Here is a 20,059-nt window from a genome sequence, read left to right as displayed (position 1 = left end):
GGAGCCACCGGGGGTAACACGTCTGTTCATGACATTTCTCCCCTCCTAAATCTTCCCCCATCACCTGTGAGTGATATTAGTGGAGACCCCATAACATTACAGAGTGAGGGGCCGAGGCCCCACTCTGCAGCACTGACTGCTTGTGTTAATCATGTAGGACAACCCTCTATAGCAGCACATGGCTCCACACCTCCCGCCTGTCACACATCACATGACTGCAATAACATCACATGTCCTTTAACCCCCTAGGCCCCAGCAGCAGCCGTCTTCTTTCCTCCGGCAGTCATGTTTCCTGTATTCTCTCTAGTGGTTCTGTGTCTTTTCACACCAATCCTGGCAACTAATGGGACCCGACCCAACATCATCCTGCTGCTGATGGACGACGTAAGACTTTGCATATAATCATTTCTCAATTGCAAAAAGTTTTGCTCTGGGAATTTCAGAACTTTGCAAACTTTAGGTTTGTCGCCTCTTTATGTTTTTTTTTGTTTGCAGATGGGATGGGGAGATCTCGGCGTTTTTGGAGAACCCTCCAAAGAGACCCCTAATCTGGATCGGATGGCGTCGGAAGGCGTCCTTTTCCCTGATTTTTACACCGCTAATCCCCTGTGCTCCCCATGTAAGTGCCAGAGGTGACACAAGTGTCATATACAAGTTTGATACTTAACGACAGTCTCATAGAAATATTAGGGGGACCTCCAATTGGGGTCCGATTCACCGTTGAATTTGCACCTTTTTTTAATTATTATTATTTGTTTTTATTTTTCTTTATTTGAGCCTTTTTCACTTTTTTTTGTGTTCATCTGATTTTTTACGATCATCATCGTCATGCTGATTCATCAATTGCGACTTTTGAAAAAGTTTTTGAGCAAATCTACCCAAGTCCTCTCGAGTCATTTCATGTATGTCCGAAATTTTTGCATTACTTTAGCAAAACATGCGATAAAAGTCTCAAAATAGTAACACTTTTTTTTGTACACTTGTACGCCAATCTTCCCAAGTCAGGAGAGGTTTTTTTTTGTAAAAAGTTGAAACAAGATGAAAAAAATAATTAAAAAAATAAAACCCAATTTAATATTTTCCCCATTTTGCTTTTTGTTTTTAGTCACTTATTATTTCTTTTGATTGTTGGTAATTGTTAACGTTTTGCGCCAAATTCTTCAGAATTTCACATGTGGTTCATGGATTTTGCGCCAAAAAAAAAATGCTATTTTTTTTTTTTCTTTCATCTTTTTATCCAAAAAATAGTCACCTGTTTCGCTAAAAATGATGCAAACATTTTCACCAAAATCCAAGTGGTGGGAGGAGAAGATGGTATGGAATATATTTGTGCAAAATTTTGTAAAAAAGTCACAATTGATCAATCAGCCGAAAATATCTGGAAACCCTAAACCTACAATGGCGAATATAAAATGAAGAGGAATGCATTTAGAAGAAACATATTTTAAAAACTGTGAATTAAAATGAGAATTAGGCAAAAATTAAAAAACGGGTGAAAAATGCCAAAAAGTAGGAAAAAAATGTAAATGCATTTTTTTTTAATTTAGCGTAAAAATTCATGAACCGCATCTGCCGTATTTAAGAATTTGGAATAAACAAATAAACAACATCAATACCACAAGAAAAATAAAACAATAAAAGGACCAGAAAAATAAAAAAATAAAAGGGACTTGGGAAAAAAAAACACAAATCATGAATTGGGGCCTATGTGCTTTTTGGAAAAACTTTACTTTTTTGTTGTATTTTTTTTTTGCTATCTTTTGGTAGCAAAAAAACCCCCAAAACCCCTGCATTCAGACCTGTCAGTATGACACATCTAAAAACAATATTTCTTTCTTTTTTTTAATCCTTTTAGTGCATTTTTTTATTTCTTCTTTATAGTGTGCAAAGTCTGTTCAGACACATGTGACCATTTACAGTGCTGGTATGAATATGGACGTGGTATGCGATCGCTGTCATTATATGGACAATGGTTCTGACAATATTTATCTCTTTATTATATAGCCAGAGCATCTTTACTTACGGGACGTCTTCCCATACGGAACGGTTTCTATACTACAAATGACCATGCCAGGAACGGTAAGGGTAGCCATGAATGGCCGCTGCAGGACTATGTATTATGGCTGTGCTGATTCTATAAACGGAAATGTCATTTATTCACATCTGTTTAGAGATTTCTCGAAAGTTTTAAAAAATTTGCTGGTATAAGGCCGATGAGAAAATGTGTGATTGATCATCTGTCTTCCTCCCGTTCGCAGCTTACACTCCGCAGGAGATACTGGGTGGGATTCCTGATTCGGAGGTGCTGCTGCCGGAGCTGCTGAAGAAGGCCGGATACATCAATAAAATTGTCGGCAAATGGTAAAATTTCAATAGATTGAACATAAGAATTGGGTATTCTAGGATATGCCATCACTTTATGATTGCATCACAGCCTGTGAGAAGCATAAAGGGAATCTATCATAAAGAATCTATCATCAGGTTTAAGCTATGTAATCTTATGTAGGGGCAGAGACCCTGATTCCAACGATGTGTCATTTATTTTACTGGGTGCAGCAGTTGCGATACAATCACTGTTTTCTCTGCTGCAGATCTCAGAATGCTGAGCTGTGCATAACACCGCCCCCACACCACTGATTGGCAGAAAGTTGCCAATCAGTGCTGGGGGCGTGTTTGGACTAGGAGGTACAAGCCACCTAGTCCTGCAGTGATAATCTCCTGATGATAAAACACTGATTTTATTGAAACCACAAAGCACAGCCCAGTAAGTGACACATCACTGGAATCAGGGTCTCTACCTCATGGTGCTTTCAGATTGGATAGCAAAAACCTGCTTACAGATTCCCTTTAAAGAGGTCGTTTACTACTTAACAGCCCCTTATGAATGGCCTGAGAATGATAGGAAAAAAAAAAATAGATAATCTCCTCCCAGACCTGCACTGTTCCTCCATACACAGCACTAACGAAATGTGAAGTCTGCAGCTGATCAGTGGTGGCCGATTGGCTGCAGTGGTCATGTGATGCTCCTGGTAGTTGCCAGTAAACTAGAGGGTGACACAGTGCTAAGTATGGAGGATCAGAGCCGATGTGGGAGATGAATATCTCCAATGCCCTTTTTCCATAGAAATCCTCTAGACAAGGGTAAAGGGCCACACTTGATGTGGCTATTGACTATTAAAGGGGCCTTATTTTTTTAATCTTCATACATGTGTATTTTCAGATAGTGCTAGTAAATACAAGCAATTTTGCAATTTACTGCGTATTAAAATTTTCAACTGTTTTTTAGATATTCACACTTTTCTTTTGTTTCTAGCTTGTTGCTTTGGAGACCGACCACCGCTGCTAGACAGCAGAAAACATGCTGTGCTTACTAGTTATTTTCTATTGATCTTCTAAGTGCTGTTTTGAAGCTATACTGTATCACCGGAGAACTGTGATACCTCCTATCCCGCACCAGTTTAAGAGCACTGCTTACAAACTAGACAACAGCGGCAGGCGGTCTCCTAGGCAACAAGCTGAAAACAAAAAGAAAAGTGTTAATATCTCAAGAACGGCTGCAAATTTTAATAAGCAGTAAATTGCAAAAGTGCTTTATTTTGCAAGCACTATCTGATAATATCCATTGAAGAAGATTTGGGGAAAAAAATAAACTAAAATATTCTATGGATATAAAACTCATGTCGATACCAATTTTTTTATCATCACATAGGTGACGTCCAGAAGCTTTATATTTCTTTTCCTGTTCCTTTTCTTATTCTGACCTCTCCGCAGGCATTTAGGGCACAGAACTAAATATCATCCGCTGAGCCACGGTTTCGACGAATGGTTTGGTTCTCCAAACTGTCATTTTGGGCCTTATGATAACACAGAGCGGCCAAATATACCGGTTTACAGAGACTGGGAGATGATTGGAAGGTGAAGCAACCAGTACTATGTAATTCTGTAATTGTAGACCCACTTTACTAGCTTTCCTAGGTAAGGAGTGCAGCACTTACAAGCTCTTTGCTGTAGAGCTTGTAAGCGCTGCTCTGAATCTACGAGATTGCTGGAAAAGTTGTTATGTTAGCAGCATTGGAGAACATACAGTTTGGACCAGCGGCGCCACCATGATGTTGGTCCAAACTGTTAATCTTCAGGAGTCTACCGCTCCCCGGCAAACAGGAAGCCAGATGAGCTGTGTGCTCCCGGAAGAAACAATATGAGAGCAACCCATTTAAATGGAGTGACCTCCTCTCCTACTCATTGATCAGAACCCGTGTTTTAGGAATCGGTGGGGATCCGGAATATTTGGATCAGATATCTACCACCTATCTTGTACACAGGATAAATACAGATTGTGAGAAAATTACTTTTAAAAAATATATATATTTTTTTAGTATTTTTTTTTTTTTAATATTTTGATATTTTTCATTACCATTGTTTCCGTTTCCTTCTAGATATTACGAAGACATACTGATTAATCACAAGACGGGGGAGTCCAACTTAACACAGATGTACCTGCAGGTAGTAACGTAAGAACCCTAATAATAGAGAAAAGTGTTGTATAGTATGAAGATTAAATCAGGATAAAGAAGCCGGGGTCACACCGAGAGAACCGGGTCCATTATATAAATCACTCTCAGATCTGATTCTCTTGGATGAGAAGAAGATAATTGGATCTGGACATGCAGCAATTTTTTTTTATTTTTTTTTTCCCGGACCGTCTCGATCCGAGAAAAAATCGGGATAACTGGGGGTTGCAGTGATTTTGAGATCAGGGTTTTGAAAATGAAGCAGGAGGTGCGGATCCGCCATACATAGTCTATGAGAAACATCAGCTATTTCTGGCAGTCTCATCTCTGCTCCATTCAACATGTCCTAATCTCAGAATCAGCAGTCCGACCACCCCAGAGATCATGGATAGGAGAAATCTTTCATTTTTATCCAATGGAACGACAATTCGGATCAGGAGGGAAAGATTAGAGCGGATCATGCATTGCGGTTCCTTTTTGATCTTGACGGACATTCGTCTTTTCCCAACCCCCTGATACATTATCTCCTCTCGTCAGGAAGCCGTGAATTTTATCAGCAAGTATGGGACCATCAAGCAGCCGTTCTTTATGTACTGGGCCATTGATGCCACTCACGCGCCTGTCTACGCCTCCAGCCGCTTCCTAGGATCGAGTCGCCGAGGACTGTAAGCTCCGTACTCCCTTTTGTAACGTTGTTTTTTTTGCAAAGGGTAAACTCAAGGTTGTCATTATCCATTGTTGCATTGTGCCACTTTTACTACCAAATGGGGAATTCATTTTCCTACTTAAGAATCTGGTAAATCTCGGCACACTTTCTGACTTTACCGGTTTCCCAGGTACGGAGACGCGGTACGTGAAATCGACTTCAGCGTAGGGAAAATTTTGGAACTTCTAAAGAACATGGGAATTGCCAAGGACACCTTCGTGTTCTTCACATCCGACAACGGAGCCGCACTCATTTCTGCTCCTAACCAAGGTAACTGATCTGTCTCCCGACTTCCTAGAATCTAGATTCTTACGTCAGAGTGATGGAATAACTTAATAATCTTCTTCCAGGCGGCAGTAACTCTCCTTTCCTTTGTGGGAAGCAGACAACATTCGAGGGTGGCATGAGGGTGCCTGGCATTGCTTGGTGGCCGGGGCATTTGGTTGCTGGGCAGGTAAGTTGTGCTGAGGGACTAAAGATAATAAATCTGCTTGTTGGCCAGGGCATTTGGTTGCTGGGCAGGTAAGTTGTGCTGAGGGACTAAAGGTAATAAATCTGCTTGTTGGCCAGAGCATTTGGTTGCTGGGCAGGTAAGTTGTGCTGAAGGACTAAAGGTAATAACTCTGCTTGTTAGCCAGGGCATTTGGTTGCTGGGCAGGTAAGTTGTGCTGAGGGACTAAAGGTAATAAATCGACAAACTATTTTACAGAGTCTTAATTCATTCATTGGCTACTAGATAGTCCTGCCTAATACGTTAGGTATGCCGCTATATAGATGCAAGGGACCTGTGTAATGATCCATTTCTCCATTGGCGGCGCTGCAGGTAACATTTAATTTCCAGGGGACCAAACAATAATCCAATTTTCAACAAAGAACATGTCATTTGTGTCGTCCGACCCATGGGCAGCATGAATTACATTTTTTAGCAAAAACATATTAAAAAAATAGTTTCCTATTGCACTTTGTAAGGAAGTAAAATGCAGAAGGAAAATGACTACATGTCTGTGCCATGCTGATAACGCTGGGCGACCAGCTGAGGTAATTTATTCTTTTCTCCATTTTTTGGGGGGGGTTTCTTTTTTTTCTTTGATTCTGAACTCGCTTATTTTCTAGAGCAAAAAAAAAAATGTTCCAAAAAGGCAAAATAAAAATTCCAAATATTCTGTGACCAGTGATGTGGCAGATTATTGGGCATTTTTTATTATTATTGATTTTGTTATCTGGTCACCCTTGTGTCTCTTCCCGCCACTGACCTGATGCTTCTGCCCTCCAATATCGCCAGCGACACTCCTTCTAATTTGGAATTACTTTTATTTTTTAGCATTGTTGGTCATTTTGGACTACTAATGCAAATTATTTTTCAATGTTGTCATTAGACTGAGAAGCAAATCTTTCGGATACCATCCAAGAGATGGACGTACAGCAACTTGAGTATTTTCAGATTTTGCAGTTCCAAAGTTTAGATCTCATCTGATCTAATTTTGATCTAACACTGCACTGAGTAGGTCATCGATATCATGGTGGGGGTTTGATGTCTGGCCCTCCCCCCACCATCAGCCTTTAGCAGATCCCACGGTGGTTGGAAGTACAGAACAGTGCCGTACTGCAGCCCAGCTTCTATTGAAATGAATGTGATCTGAGTTGCAGTACCCGACAATAAGCATTACATTGCACACGGAGCTGTTGTTTATTTCTGGCCGCCATAGCTGAGTGTTGGGGATGTCTGATGTCGAATCTGGTATTTATGACCTATCAAAGTACTGGATAAGCCATTATTGTTTAACCGGTCAGAGTCTGACTCAGGACCCCCAACAATTAACTGTTTGTAGTGGCCACAGCACGCAGACAAGTGCCAAGTCCTCTTTCTTGTTTAGCAGCTACATTTGTAGTGCTCGCACCTGGTACTGAGGCTTTGCCTGGTACTGAGGCTTTGCCTGGTACTGAGGCCTTGCATGGTACTGAGGCTTTGCCTGGTACACAATGAAGAGGATGCAACACACCCCAGAGGACCAAAGCCCCTTTACATAGCTGATCGTGGAGGTGCCGAAAATCGGACTCGAAGCAAAATTCTAGATAAGCCCTTTTATATAATGTCCTATTATTTGTCGTAGGTGAGCTACCAGGTGAGCAGCATCATGGATCTGTTCACTACAAGTTTGGTGCTGGCAGGACTGGAGCCCCCTTTAGACAGAGTAATAGATGGCATTGATCTGTCGCCTGTCATTCTGGAGGGAAAAGAAATCGAAAGGTCAGGATCACACATAATGCCGGCAGAATGGCTGAGTTTAGATGTACTGAGACTTTAAAGCCTGTTGGTCGTTTGCCTTCAGGCCAATATTCTATTATCGCGGCAATGAGCTGATGGCGATCCGGTGGGGACCATATAAAGCTCATTACTGGACATGGAGTAACTCATGGGAGGAACTGTCCCAGGTAAGTTGTCATGATTTGTGGAACCATTGAGCAGAACAAGACTATATGTGACCGGGGACACGTCCAGAGAAGAGGCAGGGCGTATAGTAATTCAATAATGATCTACTCACCTTCTTAGCAAGCATTGGTAATGCTGCTTGGAAAAACAATTGATCTCATGGACGTTCCCTAATATCTAGGTATGGAGTAATAACGAATAATCCCAGCGTCGATCTAACCAAGATTTATCGTAACAGGGTATTAATTTCTGCCCGGGACAAAACATTACTGGAATAACAACACACGACCAGGTGGAGCACCTCCAACCTCTCCTGTTTCACCTGGGAAGAGACCCTGGAGAAAAGTATCCGATAAGGTAAAATGATGATTTATTCATAGAACACATATAAGTATTCCTATAACAGATTTTGCTGCCGCAGAGCGTCTGTAAATCCTTCATCTAGCTCAGTGCCTTTGCAAAACTGATATGTCAGTCAGAGCTCCTGCTCCTGTCAGCTCTCTGTGCTCTTCCCCTCCCTGCTTTCAGTGTTAGGGCTGTCCCACACGTCCAGATAATTCCGGTACCGGAATAAATCGGTACCGGAGTTATCCGTGTCCGTGTGCCTGGGAACTCACGGAGGCCATACGTGCGGCACACGTGTGCCGCCCGTATGGCGAGTGGGTACCACACGGAGCGTGTGGTACCCACTCTGCATCATGCTGAAGCCGCGATTCATATCTTCTCTCCAGCAGCGTTTGCTGCAGAGAAAATATGAATAATAGTGTTTAAAATAAAGATCTATGTGTCCGCCGCCCTCCCACCCCCTGTGCGCCCCCCCGCTGGTCAGAAAATACTTACCCGGGTCCCCCGTCGGCTGTCGCTCCTTCCTGGTCTGGCCGCGGCTTCTAGTGTATGCGGTCACGTGGGCCCGATCATTTACAGTCATGAATATGTGGCTCCACCTCCCATAGGGGCGGAGCCGACTATTCATGATTGTAAATGATCGGCCCCACGTGACCGCCTACAATAAGCCGCGGCCAGACCAGGAAGGAGCGACAGCCGACGGGGGACCCGGGTAAGTATTTTCTGACCAGCGGGGGGGCGCACAGGGGGTGGGGGGGCGGCGGACACATAGATCTTTATTTTAAACACTATTATTCATATTTTCTCTGCAGCAAACGCTACTGCAGAGAGGATATGAATCGCGGCTTCAGCACCATGTGGGGGGGACAGCGCTTACTGTAGCGCTGTCTCCTGCACGCACACGGACCCCAGACGGAGAATGTCCGTGTGAGGTCCGTGTTTTACACGGACCCATTGACTCTATTGGGTCCGTGTAATACGTGCGCTCCCACGAACACTGACATGTCTCCGTGTTTGGCACACGGAGACACGGTCCACAAAAAATCAATGACATCTGAACAGATGCATTGATTTTTATGGGTCTACGTGTGTCAGTGTCTCCGGTACGTGAGGAAACTGTCACCTCACGTACCGGAGCCACTGACGTGTGAAACCGGCCTTAGAAGTAGCAGAAAGAAGGAGGAGTGGGTTGTTCATAGATCTCCATGGTGTAGAGAGGGAAGAAAGTATCTACATTTTAGGGGGTAGCTGAGAAAGAGGCTATAGAGAAGGAGGAAAGTTAATGAAGAGGAAAAAGGTGCAGGATGGAAGCTGTGCTGATATATGAGCCAATGAAGACAACAGCACTCTGGATACACTTCCAGCTTATATTACTGGGAGAGACACACAGAGCTCACATCCAGCCTATATTACTGGGAGAGACACACAGACCTCACATCCAGCCTATATTACTGGGAGAGACACAGACCTCACATCCAGCCTATATTACTGGGAGAGACACAGACCTCACATCCAGCCTATATTACTGGGAGAGATACACAGACCTCACATCCAGCCTATATTACTGGGAGAGATACACAAATCTCACATCCAGCCTATATTACTGGGAGAGACACACAGATCTCACATCCAGCCTATATTACTGGGAAAAACAAACAGATCTCACATCCAGACTATATTATTGGGAGAGACACACAGACCTCACATCCAGCCTATATTACTGGGAGAGACACACAGATCTCACATCCAGCCTATATTACTAGGAGAGAGACACACAGAGCTCACATCCAGCCTATATTACTGGGAGAGACACACAGAGCTCACATCCAGCCTACATTACTGGGAGAGACACACAGAGCTCACATCCAGCCTATATTACTGTGAGAGACACACAGACCTCACACCCAGCCTATATTACTGGGAGAGACACACAGACCTCACATCCAGCCTATATTACCGGGAGAGACACACAGACCTCACATCCAGTCTATATTACTGGGAGAGACACACAGATCTCACATCCAGCCTATATTACTGGGAGAGACACACAGGCCTCACATCCAGCCTATATTACTGGGAGAGATACACAGACCTCACATCCAGCCTATATTACTGGGAGAGATACACAAATCTCACATCCAGCCTATATTACTGGGAGAGACACACAGATCTCACATCCAGCCTATATTACTGGGAAAAACAAACAGATCTCACATCCAGACTATATTATTGGGAGAGACACACAGACCTCACATCCAGCCTATATTACTGGGAGAGACACACAGATCTCACATCCAGCCTATATTACTAGGAGAGAGACACACAGAGCTCACATCCAGCCTATATTACTGGGAGAGACACACAGACCTCACATCCAGCCTATATTACCGGGAGAGACACACTGAGCTCACATCCAGTCTATATTACTGGGAGAGACACACAGATCTCACATCCAGCCTATATTACTGGGAGAGACACACAGGCCTCACATCCAGCCTATATTACTGGGAGAGACACTCCCACAAGGCAAAACTTTGAATTTGGATCAGGTTGCAAACTGCATATAGAGATTCTGGAAAGAAAATGAAGGAATGAAATTTGGTGCAATTTTAAAGTAGCCAGTAACAGATGTAAAACGCATTATTTTTCCATGTGTGAGGTGTATATAACCTTTTATTGATTTTTAAATTTGTAATGTAAGGAATTCTGCAGAGAAAGGGACATAAAAGATGGATTTTCATTCCATGGATAAATGTTTACAGTCACTGACACCATGCAGTTATCTTGAAATCCTTTTAGACCAGAAGGGTCTCTTAGGGTATGTGTCCACGGTCAGGATTGCTTCAGGCTTTGGTCAGGATTTTATGCAGGTAAAATCCTGACCAAAACTGCACCTGAGGTCACTGGCAGGTCACCTGCGGTGTTCCTGCGTGTTTTGCTCATAGTAGCAACATGCTGCGTTCTGAAAAAACGCACCGCATGTGCGTTTTCGCGGGAAAAACGCATGCATTTTTTAATGCATAGTGGAGTCGGGATTTCATAAAATCCCATCCACTATGCTGTAACATCTGGACGCTGCGTTTTTGACGCTGCGGATAAACGCAGCGTTTCCTGAACGTGGACACATACCCTTACAATCCTTCACACTTGTGCTGCTCGCATAGGGAGCAATTGCAGTCGTAAATGTGTATTAGGGGATTGCTGATAACGCAGCCCCCTGAGATAATTACAGAGGCACTATATATCTAATATTGAAGGCGATAGGGCCTGAGCTGAATGAGAGTGACAATGACGCAGATGGAGCAGTGACCTCCGGGCATCTCAGGCTTCTGGTTAAAGATGGTCGGTGGCGTTATGCCCAGCACTTTTAGGCACTTTCTGGCCATTGGATTAAGCAGGTGAGACAGATGGGGGTCCGAGCTCTTTGCAGACCAAGTCTTGCTCAGAGTTATGCAGGAACGTGACCCCGGCGTCTTGCAGCACAGCTGCTCCCTCCGCACCACAAGCCCCAGCCCACAGCTGAAGGGTCAATTATAGTAAATGAAGCAAGTGCACTGCACACCTGTGCTCCAGTCCCCGGGGGTCACCCACACTAGATTATGGAGGGGTTAACCCTATATTTGCTGCAGATATCACGACCGGCTCTGCACCTAAGCCCAGTGTACAGTATATATTCACCAGTGATATCACAAGGCTGGAATATTATTTTTTTTACTTTTAGCGCTTGTTTTTTTACAGACTAACTAGTTTCGAGTATATGTCCGCAATGTTGGGGATTTCTCCTGTCGTCCATCAGCACCAGGACTCCATGATTCCAGGGGAACCTCAGCTCAATGTGTGTGATCTGGCTGTCATGGTAAGTCTGTAAAAAAGCACTTTACATGGTTGAAATAAAAGAAAAATAGTTAAATAAATAAAAAAATATTATATATATATATATACACTGTATATATAGAAAAAATCTAAATATATATAAATAGAAAAATATATATAAATAAATAGAGAAATTTTTTTATATATATATATATATATATATATATATATATATATATATTCATAAAGATTCTCATTCTTCACTTGGGGCAAGTTCAAGTCCTGGGGTCCAGTTTTAGTCCATGTTGTTCAATTTATGAGCCTCAAGCGCCATCTAGTGGCCGAACCGTTGCACACATTCAGCTCTAGTGGACTCCTCTATCTAAAGTCTTTGCTAAAACCTACAAGGGAATGGGCAGATTTGCTGCGCATTTTGCAGAGTAATAGGCTATGTGCACACATTGCGGATTAGCCTTAGGAATTTCTGTTGTGGATTCTGCCTCTCCTGGCAGAAAACGCAGCTGCGGATTTGTCGCGTTTTTTTGTGCGGATCCGCAGCGTTTTTTGTGCAGTTTTTCTGCATTTTTTTTCCGGATTTACTGCGTTTTTACCCCTGCGGATTTCTATAATGGAATGGGTACAAAAACGCTGCAGATCCGCAAAAAAGAAGTGACATGATTAAGCTGCAGGTCAATTTATGCTGCAAATTTGCAACTGCTATGCAACTATTGCAGTACAAAAATTAATAAAAATCAGTCTCAACCATCCCCTGCATATATGCACACACCCTGTCTACACTTTATCAATAAATCATTTATCAGTGTAGCTCATCTGTAGGGATTGAGCCAGACTCATAGGAGTGAGCTAATCACTGCAAGGGCTTCAATAGGGACAAGTCCTCAAAATTAAGACTGGAGCCAAACCTAGAATTAGGAATTACTTTATTGCCCTTTTCCTGCCAGTATAGTTATATTAAATTAATTATAAAACATATGGATTTTTAGTTAGACAAAAAAATATGGACAGTTTACCCTGTCTGAAATTCACAGTCTGAGTCCAGAGCGGCCGCAGGTCTCCTGATCTGACCGCCATCAGTCTTATAGACCTATATAAGGTTTGGACGCCAGACCGGTCCGTACTCAGACCGTGAATGTCGGACATGTGACCCGATAATAAGAATTGTTTGACCTCAGCGTTTGCTCTTCTTTATTTCTGGCAGAACTGGTCGCCTCCTGGATGTGAAAAGCTCGGGAGGTGCCTCACCCCTCCGCAATCAAAACCTTGGAAATGTGTCTGGCCGCACTGATGGGGGTCCACGCTGTCCTGACACTTACTGTATTCCTACCGCTTTGCCTCAGCCCTCCTCAAAATGCTGCATTCCCAGAATGAACTGTACAGGGCTTGTAGTGGTGGTGGGTGTAAATTTGAGGACTTGTCTCAATATGACAATCAGTTTAAAAGGGAACCAATCAGGTCCCGTGACTGACATCTAGAATGTGTACACATTAGTTGTTGGCTAACCGTTCAGCTGACAACTATCTCCGCCATACACAGGAATGGTCGACTCGGCCCAATGAGTAAGGCCGGCCTCACACTGGGCGTAAGACAATACGCCACGTATTATACGTCCGTACTACGGCCGTAATACGGAGAAATGTTCCCAAAATAGTGATCCGTAGTCAGGGTGTGTCAGCGTATTTTGCGCATCGCATCCTCCGTATGTAATCCGTATGGCATCCGTACTGCGAGATTTTTGCGCAGGCTTGCAAAACCGACATCTAATGGATTTATGTGCTCAAATGTTCGGGAAAACATATATACAGTATATATATATATATATATATATATATATATATATATATATATATATATATATGTCATTGAGACACACACATATATATATTCTGTATTTAGATTTCATTCAGCGCGATATGTGTTAAAAGCCGGTAATTCAATTGCCGGCTTTTCATTTCTCCTGCACAAACCCGACATGATATGAGACATGGTTTTCATACAGTAAACCATCTCATATCCCCTTTTTTTTTGCATATTCCACACTACTAATGTTAGTAGTGTGTATGTGCAAAATTTCAGCGCTGTAGCTGCTGAAATAAAGGGTTAAATGGCGGAAAAAATTGGCGTGGGCTCCCGCGCAATTTTGTCCGCCAGAATGGTAAAGCCAGTGACTGAGGGCAGATATTAATAGCCAGGAGAGGGTCCATGGTTATTGGCCCCCCCGTGGCTACAAACATCTGCCCCCAGCCACCCCAGAAAAGGCACATCTGGAAGATGCGCCTATTCTGGCACTTGGCCACTCTCTTCCCACTCCCTGTAGCGGTGGGATATGGGGTAGTGAAGGGTTAATGCCACCTTGCTATTGTAAGGTGACATTAAGCCAGATTAATAATGGAGAGGCGTCAATTATGTCACCTATCCATTATTAATCCAATTGTTGGACACATGATTTAAAAGTAGTTTAATGAAATAAACACAGCGGTTGTTGTAATAATTTATTGTTCTCTCAATCCATCAGCAACACCCTCGCTTGGAAAAATAATAAACGCACAAGATACATACCTTCTGGTGAACCGTCTCGTCCCACGAAGTAATCCATCTGAAGGGGTTAACTAATATTACAGGCAGGAGCCCTGCTAAATGCAGCTGTGCTCCGTGCCTGTAATCCCCGGCGAATGAATGAAATGTAGGTCATTGACCTACATTTCCTTCAGTCGCGGTGATGCGCCCCCTGGTGGATGTCCTCATATGACCTGGAGCGTGGGAAAAAGTTCCCAGGCTGCAGTTCATGAGAACATCCACCAGAGGGCGCCTCACCGCAACTCAATGTAAGTATAGATCCAGCTTTCCTTTCAGCACCCGGGGATTACAGGTACGAGCGAGTGGTTTATCGCAGCTCGTGCCTGTAATATTAGTTAACCGCTTCAGATGGATTACTTCGTGGGACGTGACGGTTCAGCTGAGGGTATGTATCTTGTGCGTTTATTATTTTTCCAAGCGAGGGTGTTCCTGATGGATTGAGAGAACAATAAATTATTACAACAACCGCTGTGTTTATTTAATTAAACTACTTTTAAATCATGTGTGTGTGTGTTTTAACCCTTTCCAACAATTGGATTAATAATGGATAGGTGACATAATTGACGCCTCTCCATTATTAATCTGGCTTAATGTCACCTTACAATAGCAAGGTGGCATTAACCCTTCACTACCCCATATCCCACCGCTACAGGGAGTGGGAAGAGAGTGGCCAAGTGCCAGAATAGGCGCATCTTCCAGATGTGCCTTTTCTGGGGTGGCTGGGGGCAGATGTTTGTAGCCACGGGGGGGCCAATAACCATGGACCCTCTCCTGGCTATTAATATCTGCCCTCAGTCACTGGCTTTACCATTCTGGCGGAGAAAATTGCGCGGGAGCCCACGCCAATTTTTTCCGCCATTTAACCCTTTATTTCAGCAGCTACAGCGCTGAAATTTTGCACATACACACTACTAACATTAGTAGTGTGGAATATGCAAAAAAAATGGGGATATGAGATTGTTTACTGTATGAAAACCATGTCTCATATCCTGTCGGGTTTGTGCAGGAGAAATGAGAAGCCGGCAATTGAATTACCGACTTTTCACTAACACCGATGCGTATTTCTCGCAAGTCACACTGCAGGTCCGTGTGGAATCCGTATTTTTCTCGCCCCCATAGACTTTCATTGGCGAATTTTTTGCGCAATACGCTGACAAACGCAGCATGCTGCGATTTTGTACGGCCGTAGAAAGCCGTATAATACTGAACCGTAATATACGGCTAATAGGAGCAGCCCCATTGAGAATAATTGTGCCGTTTATTTTGCGAGTTTTACGGACGTAATTTCTGCGCTCTTACGTCCGTAAAACTTGCTAGTGTGAGGCCGGCCTAAGGGTCTGCGGTGTAAAAACTGGGGCCGCCACGAGATAGAAAAGTTTACTCGATGTCGCTGCAGGTAATAGAAGTAGAAAAGAAGCATTCTGATTGGACGCTGTCGGCCACTTGAATGCTTATTTTATTGCACACGTTCTGACAGGAGCCCGGCGCTGATCACTGGGACTGATCTGTCTGCTCAGTGTGCACACAGTCATGCGCTAATCATACACATTATGATGAATAAAAGCTTCAATCTGCTCCGAAAACGGTCTGTGTGTAATGTTACGGCTAATGAGTTTACAAGGGTTTGAAGCAGAGAAAGGGGAACAATATGGCGGACATCTTGGAACAGAAGGCTGATCAGAAATCAATGGACCTCCTCTAATGGAAAACAATGAGAAGGTAGGAAGTGCTGATGTGGGGTATTATACAGATGTCTCCGATATAGGGGTAGTATAGAGGTCACCGATGTGGGGTATTATTATTATTATAGATGTCACCGCTATAGGGGTAGTATAGAGATCACCAATGTGGAGTGTTATTATTATTATTATAGATGACACTGATGTGGAGTATTATTATTATAGATGACACTGATGTGGAGTATTATTATTATTATTATAGATGACACTGATGTGGAGTATTATTATTATTATTATAGATGACACTGATGTGGAGTATTATTATTATTATAGATGACACTGATGTGGAGTATTATTATTATTATTATAGATGACACTGATGTGGAGTATTATTATTATTATTATTATAGATGACACTGATGTGGAGTATTATTATTATTATTATAGATGACACTGATGTGGAGTGTTATTATTATTATTATAGATGACACTGATGTGGAGGAGTATTATTATTATTATTATAGATGACACTGATGTGGAGTATTATTATTATTATAGATGACACTGATGTGGAGGAGTATTATTATTATTATTATAGATGACACTGATGTGGAGTATTATTATTATTATAGATGACACTGATGTGGAGGAGTATTATTATTATTATTATAGATGACACTGATGTGGAGTATTATTATTATTATAGGTGACACTGATGTGGAGTATTATTATTATTATAGATGACACTGATGTGGAGGAGTATTATTATTATTATTATAGATGACACTGATGTGGAGTATTATTATTATTATAGGTGACACTGATGTTGAGTGTTATTATTATTATTATTATAGGTGACACTGATGTGGAGTGTTATTATTATTATAGATGACACTGATGTGGAGTGTTATTATTATTATTATAGGTGACACTGGAGTATTATTACTATAGATGACACTGATGTAGAGTATTATTATAGGTGACACTGATGTGGAGTATTATTATTATAGGTGACACTGATGTGGAGTATTATTATTATTATAGATGACACTGATGTGGAGGAGTATTATTATTATTATTATAGGTGACACTGATGTGGAGTGTTATTATTATTATTATTATTATAGGTGACACTGATGTGGAGTGTTATTATTATTATAGATGACACTGATGTGGAGTATTATTACTATTATAGGTGACACTGATGTTGAGTGTTATTATTATTATTATTATTATTATTATTATAGGTGACACTGATGTGGAGTGTTATTATTATTATAGATGACACTGATGTTGAGTGTTATTATTATTATTATTATTATTATTATTATAGGTGACACTGATGTGGAGTGTTATTATTATTATAGGTGACACTGATGTGGAGTATTATTATTATTATAGATGACACTGATGTGGAGGAGTATTATTATTATAGATGACACTGATGTGGAGGAGTATTATTATTATTATTATAGGTGACACTGATGTGGAGTGTTATTATTATTATTATTATTATAGTTGACACTGATGTGGAGTGTTATTATTATTATAGATGACACTGATGTGGAGTATTATTATTATTATAGGTGACACTGATGTTGAGTGTTATTATTATTATTATTATTATTATTATAGGTGACACTGATGTGGAGTGTTATTATTATTATAGATGACACTGATGTGGAGTGTTATTATTATTATTATAGGTGACACTGGAGTATTATTACTATAGATGACACTGATGTGGAGTATTATTATAGGTGACACTGATGTGGAGTATTATTATTATAGGTGACACTGATGTGGAGTATTATTATTATAGATGACACTGATGTGGAGTATTATTATTATTATAGATGACACTGATGTGGAGGAGTATTATTATTATTATTATAGATGACACTGATGTGGAGTATTATTATTATTATAGGTGACACTGATGTGGAGTGTTATTATTATTATTATTATTAGTATTATTATTATAGATGACACTGATGTGGAGTGTTATTATTATTATTATTATTAGTATTATTATTATAGATGACACTGATGTGGAGTGTTATTATTATTATTATAGCTAGAAATATACTTGGCACTCAGGAGAAATTTGTTGCAAGGTTCAAAAGTAGATTTTTATTTTGGTGCATCCAGATCAACTTATAAACGTTTTCGGTCTCGACAACTGAGACCTTCATCAGATATAGTTGTAAAAGCTGTAATGTATATACATAAAAACAGGAGAAATGCTTATAAACAAAGAATACTGTTGCACAAACATACATGAGAAATAAATGACAAAGCATGCGATCCATACTGTATTATGAATGAAACAGTCTGCATATAAATATGGGTGAAGGCATACAGCGCGGGTGGCGGAATGGGTGAGTCCGTCCTGGACCTGCGTGAAGCGTGAGTCCTGTTCAAGAAATGCTGAAGAGTGTACACGTGTTAAGGTTTATGCTAAGTGGAAGAAAAGAGAGACGGTAACATTGGAATGGTAACATGAAAGACTGGAGACTTGAGATATGACTTCGTGGTGGGTCTGACATTACATCCAAAAGCACTGTTCTAGGTGAAGGATACGGGAAGTGAAATATCCTCCACTAATGGGTGTGGGGATGTACGACTAAGGGTCCCTTTCCACTTGCGAGATAAAAAACGGTCCGTAATCTGGACCGAAAAAACGGATGGAACGTATGCGATTTTCATGCGAGTGTCATGCGAGTACAATGCGATTTATACTCGCATCATCCGTATGACATCCGTATTACTGTCCGATTTGTACGCACCGGTGTCCTTTGAAAAGCCGGCAATTCAGCGCAGTGTACAGTAAAATCACACTGACAGGTTAGAATAGACTAGATATATACACATAGAATAGGTATATATACATATATATATGTCAGTGAGACACCTATATATGTATATTTATATTTAATGCAGCGCAAGATAGCATAAAAGCCACTAATTCAATTGCCGGCTTTTAATTTCTCCTTCCCAAACCCGACAGGATATGAGACATGGTTTACATACAGTAAACCATCTCATATCCCCCTTTTTTTTGCATATTCCACACTACTAATGTTAGTAGTGTGTATGTGCAAAATTTCAGCGCTGTAGCTATTAAATTTAAGGGTTAACTCGCGGAAAAAATTGGCGTGGGCTCCCGCGCAATTTTCTCCGCCAGAGCGGTAAAGCCAGTGACTGAGGGCAGATATTAATAGCCAGGAGAGGGTCCATGGTTATTGGCCCCCCCGTGGCTAAAAACATCTGCCCCCAGCCACCCCAGAAAAGGCACATCTGGAAGATGCGCCTATTCTGGCACTTGGCCACTCTCTTCCCACTCCCTGTAGCGGTGGGATATGGGGTAATGAAGGGTTAATGCCACCTTGCTATTGGAAGGTGACATTAAGCCAGATTAATAATGGAGAGGCGTTAATTATGACACCTATCCATTATTAATCCAATTGTAGGAAAGGGTTAAAAAACACACACACACATGATTACAAAGTAGTTTAATGAAATAAACACAGCGGTTGTTGTAATAATTTATTGTTCTCCCATTCCATTTCCAGGACCTCGCTTGGCAACATAATAAACGCACAAGATACATACCTTCTGCTGTCAGATCTCGTCCCACGAAGTAATCCATCTGAAGGGGTTAACTAATATTACAGGCAGGAGCCCTGCAAATGCAGCTGTGCTCCGTGCTTGTAATCCCCGGGGAATGAATGAAATGTAGGTCATTGACCTACATTTCCTTCAGTCGCGGTGATGCGCCCCCTGGTGGATGTCCTCATATGACCTGGAGCATGGGAAAAAGTTCCCAGGCTGCAGTTCATGAGAACATCCAGCAGGGGCGCATCACCGCAACTGAAGGAAATGTAGGTCAATGACCTACATTTCATTCATTCGCTGGGGATTACAGGCAGGGAGCACAGCTGCATTTGCAGGGCTCCTGCCTGTAATATTAGTTAAC

At 41.7% G+C, this 20,059-nt stretch overlaps 1 protein-coding gene across 1 annotated transcript; it reads left to right on the top strand.

Moving 5' to 3' along the window:
* The first annotated feature begins 226 nt into the window (after positions 1–226).
* On the top strand, positions 227–15,979 carry GALNS (galactosamine (N-acetyl)-6-sulfatase). The gene is made up of 15 exons (XM_077288425.1): positions 227–384; positions 496–619; positions 2,005–2,079; positions 2,259–2,361; positions 3,772–3,915; positions 4,437–4,503; positions 5,049–5,176; positions 5,348–5,487; positions 5,568–5,671; positions 7,329–7,465; positions 7,548–7,650; positions 7,887–8,005; positions 11,732–11,849; positions 13,026–13,388; positions 15,736–15,979. Exons 1-14 carry the CDS (start codon positions 286–288, stop codon positions 13,110–13,112), a joined length of 1,548 nt encoding a protein of 515 aa, XP_077144540.1. The 5' UTR covers positions 227–285; the 3' UTR covers positions 13,113–13,388; positions 15,736–15,979.
* The last annotated feature ends 4,080 nt before the right edge of the window (positions 15,980–20,059 follow it).

The sequence above is a fragment of the Ranitomeya variabilis genome, chromosome 2 (genome assembly GCF_051348905.1).
Source record: "Ranitomeya variabilis isolate aRanVar5 chromosome 2, aRanVar5.hap1, whole genome shotgun sequence".
NCBI lineage: Eukaryota > Metazoa > Chordata > Amphibia > Anura > Dendrobatidae > Ranitomeya > Ranitomeya variabilis.
This window is presented reverse-complemented; position numbering and strand designations above follow the sequence as displayed.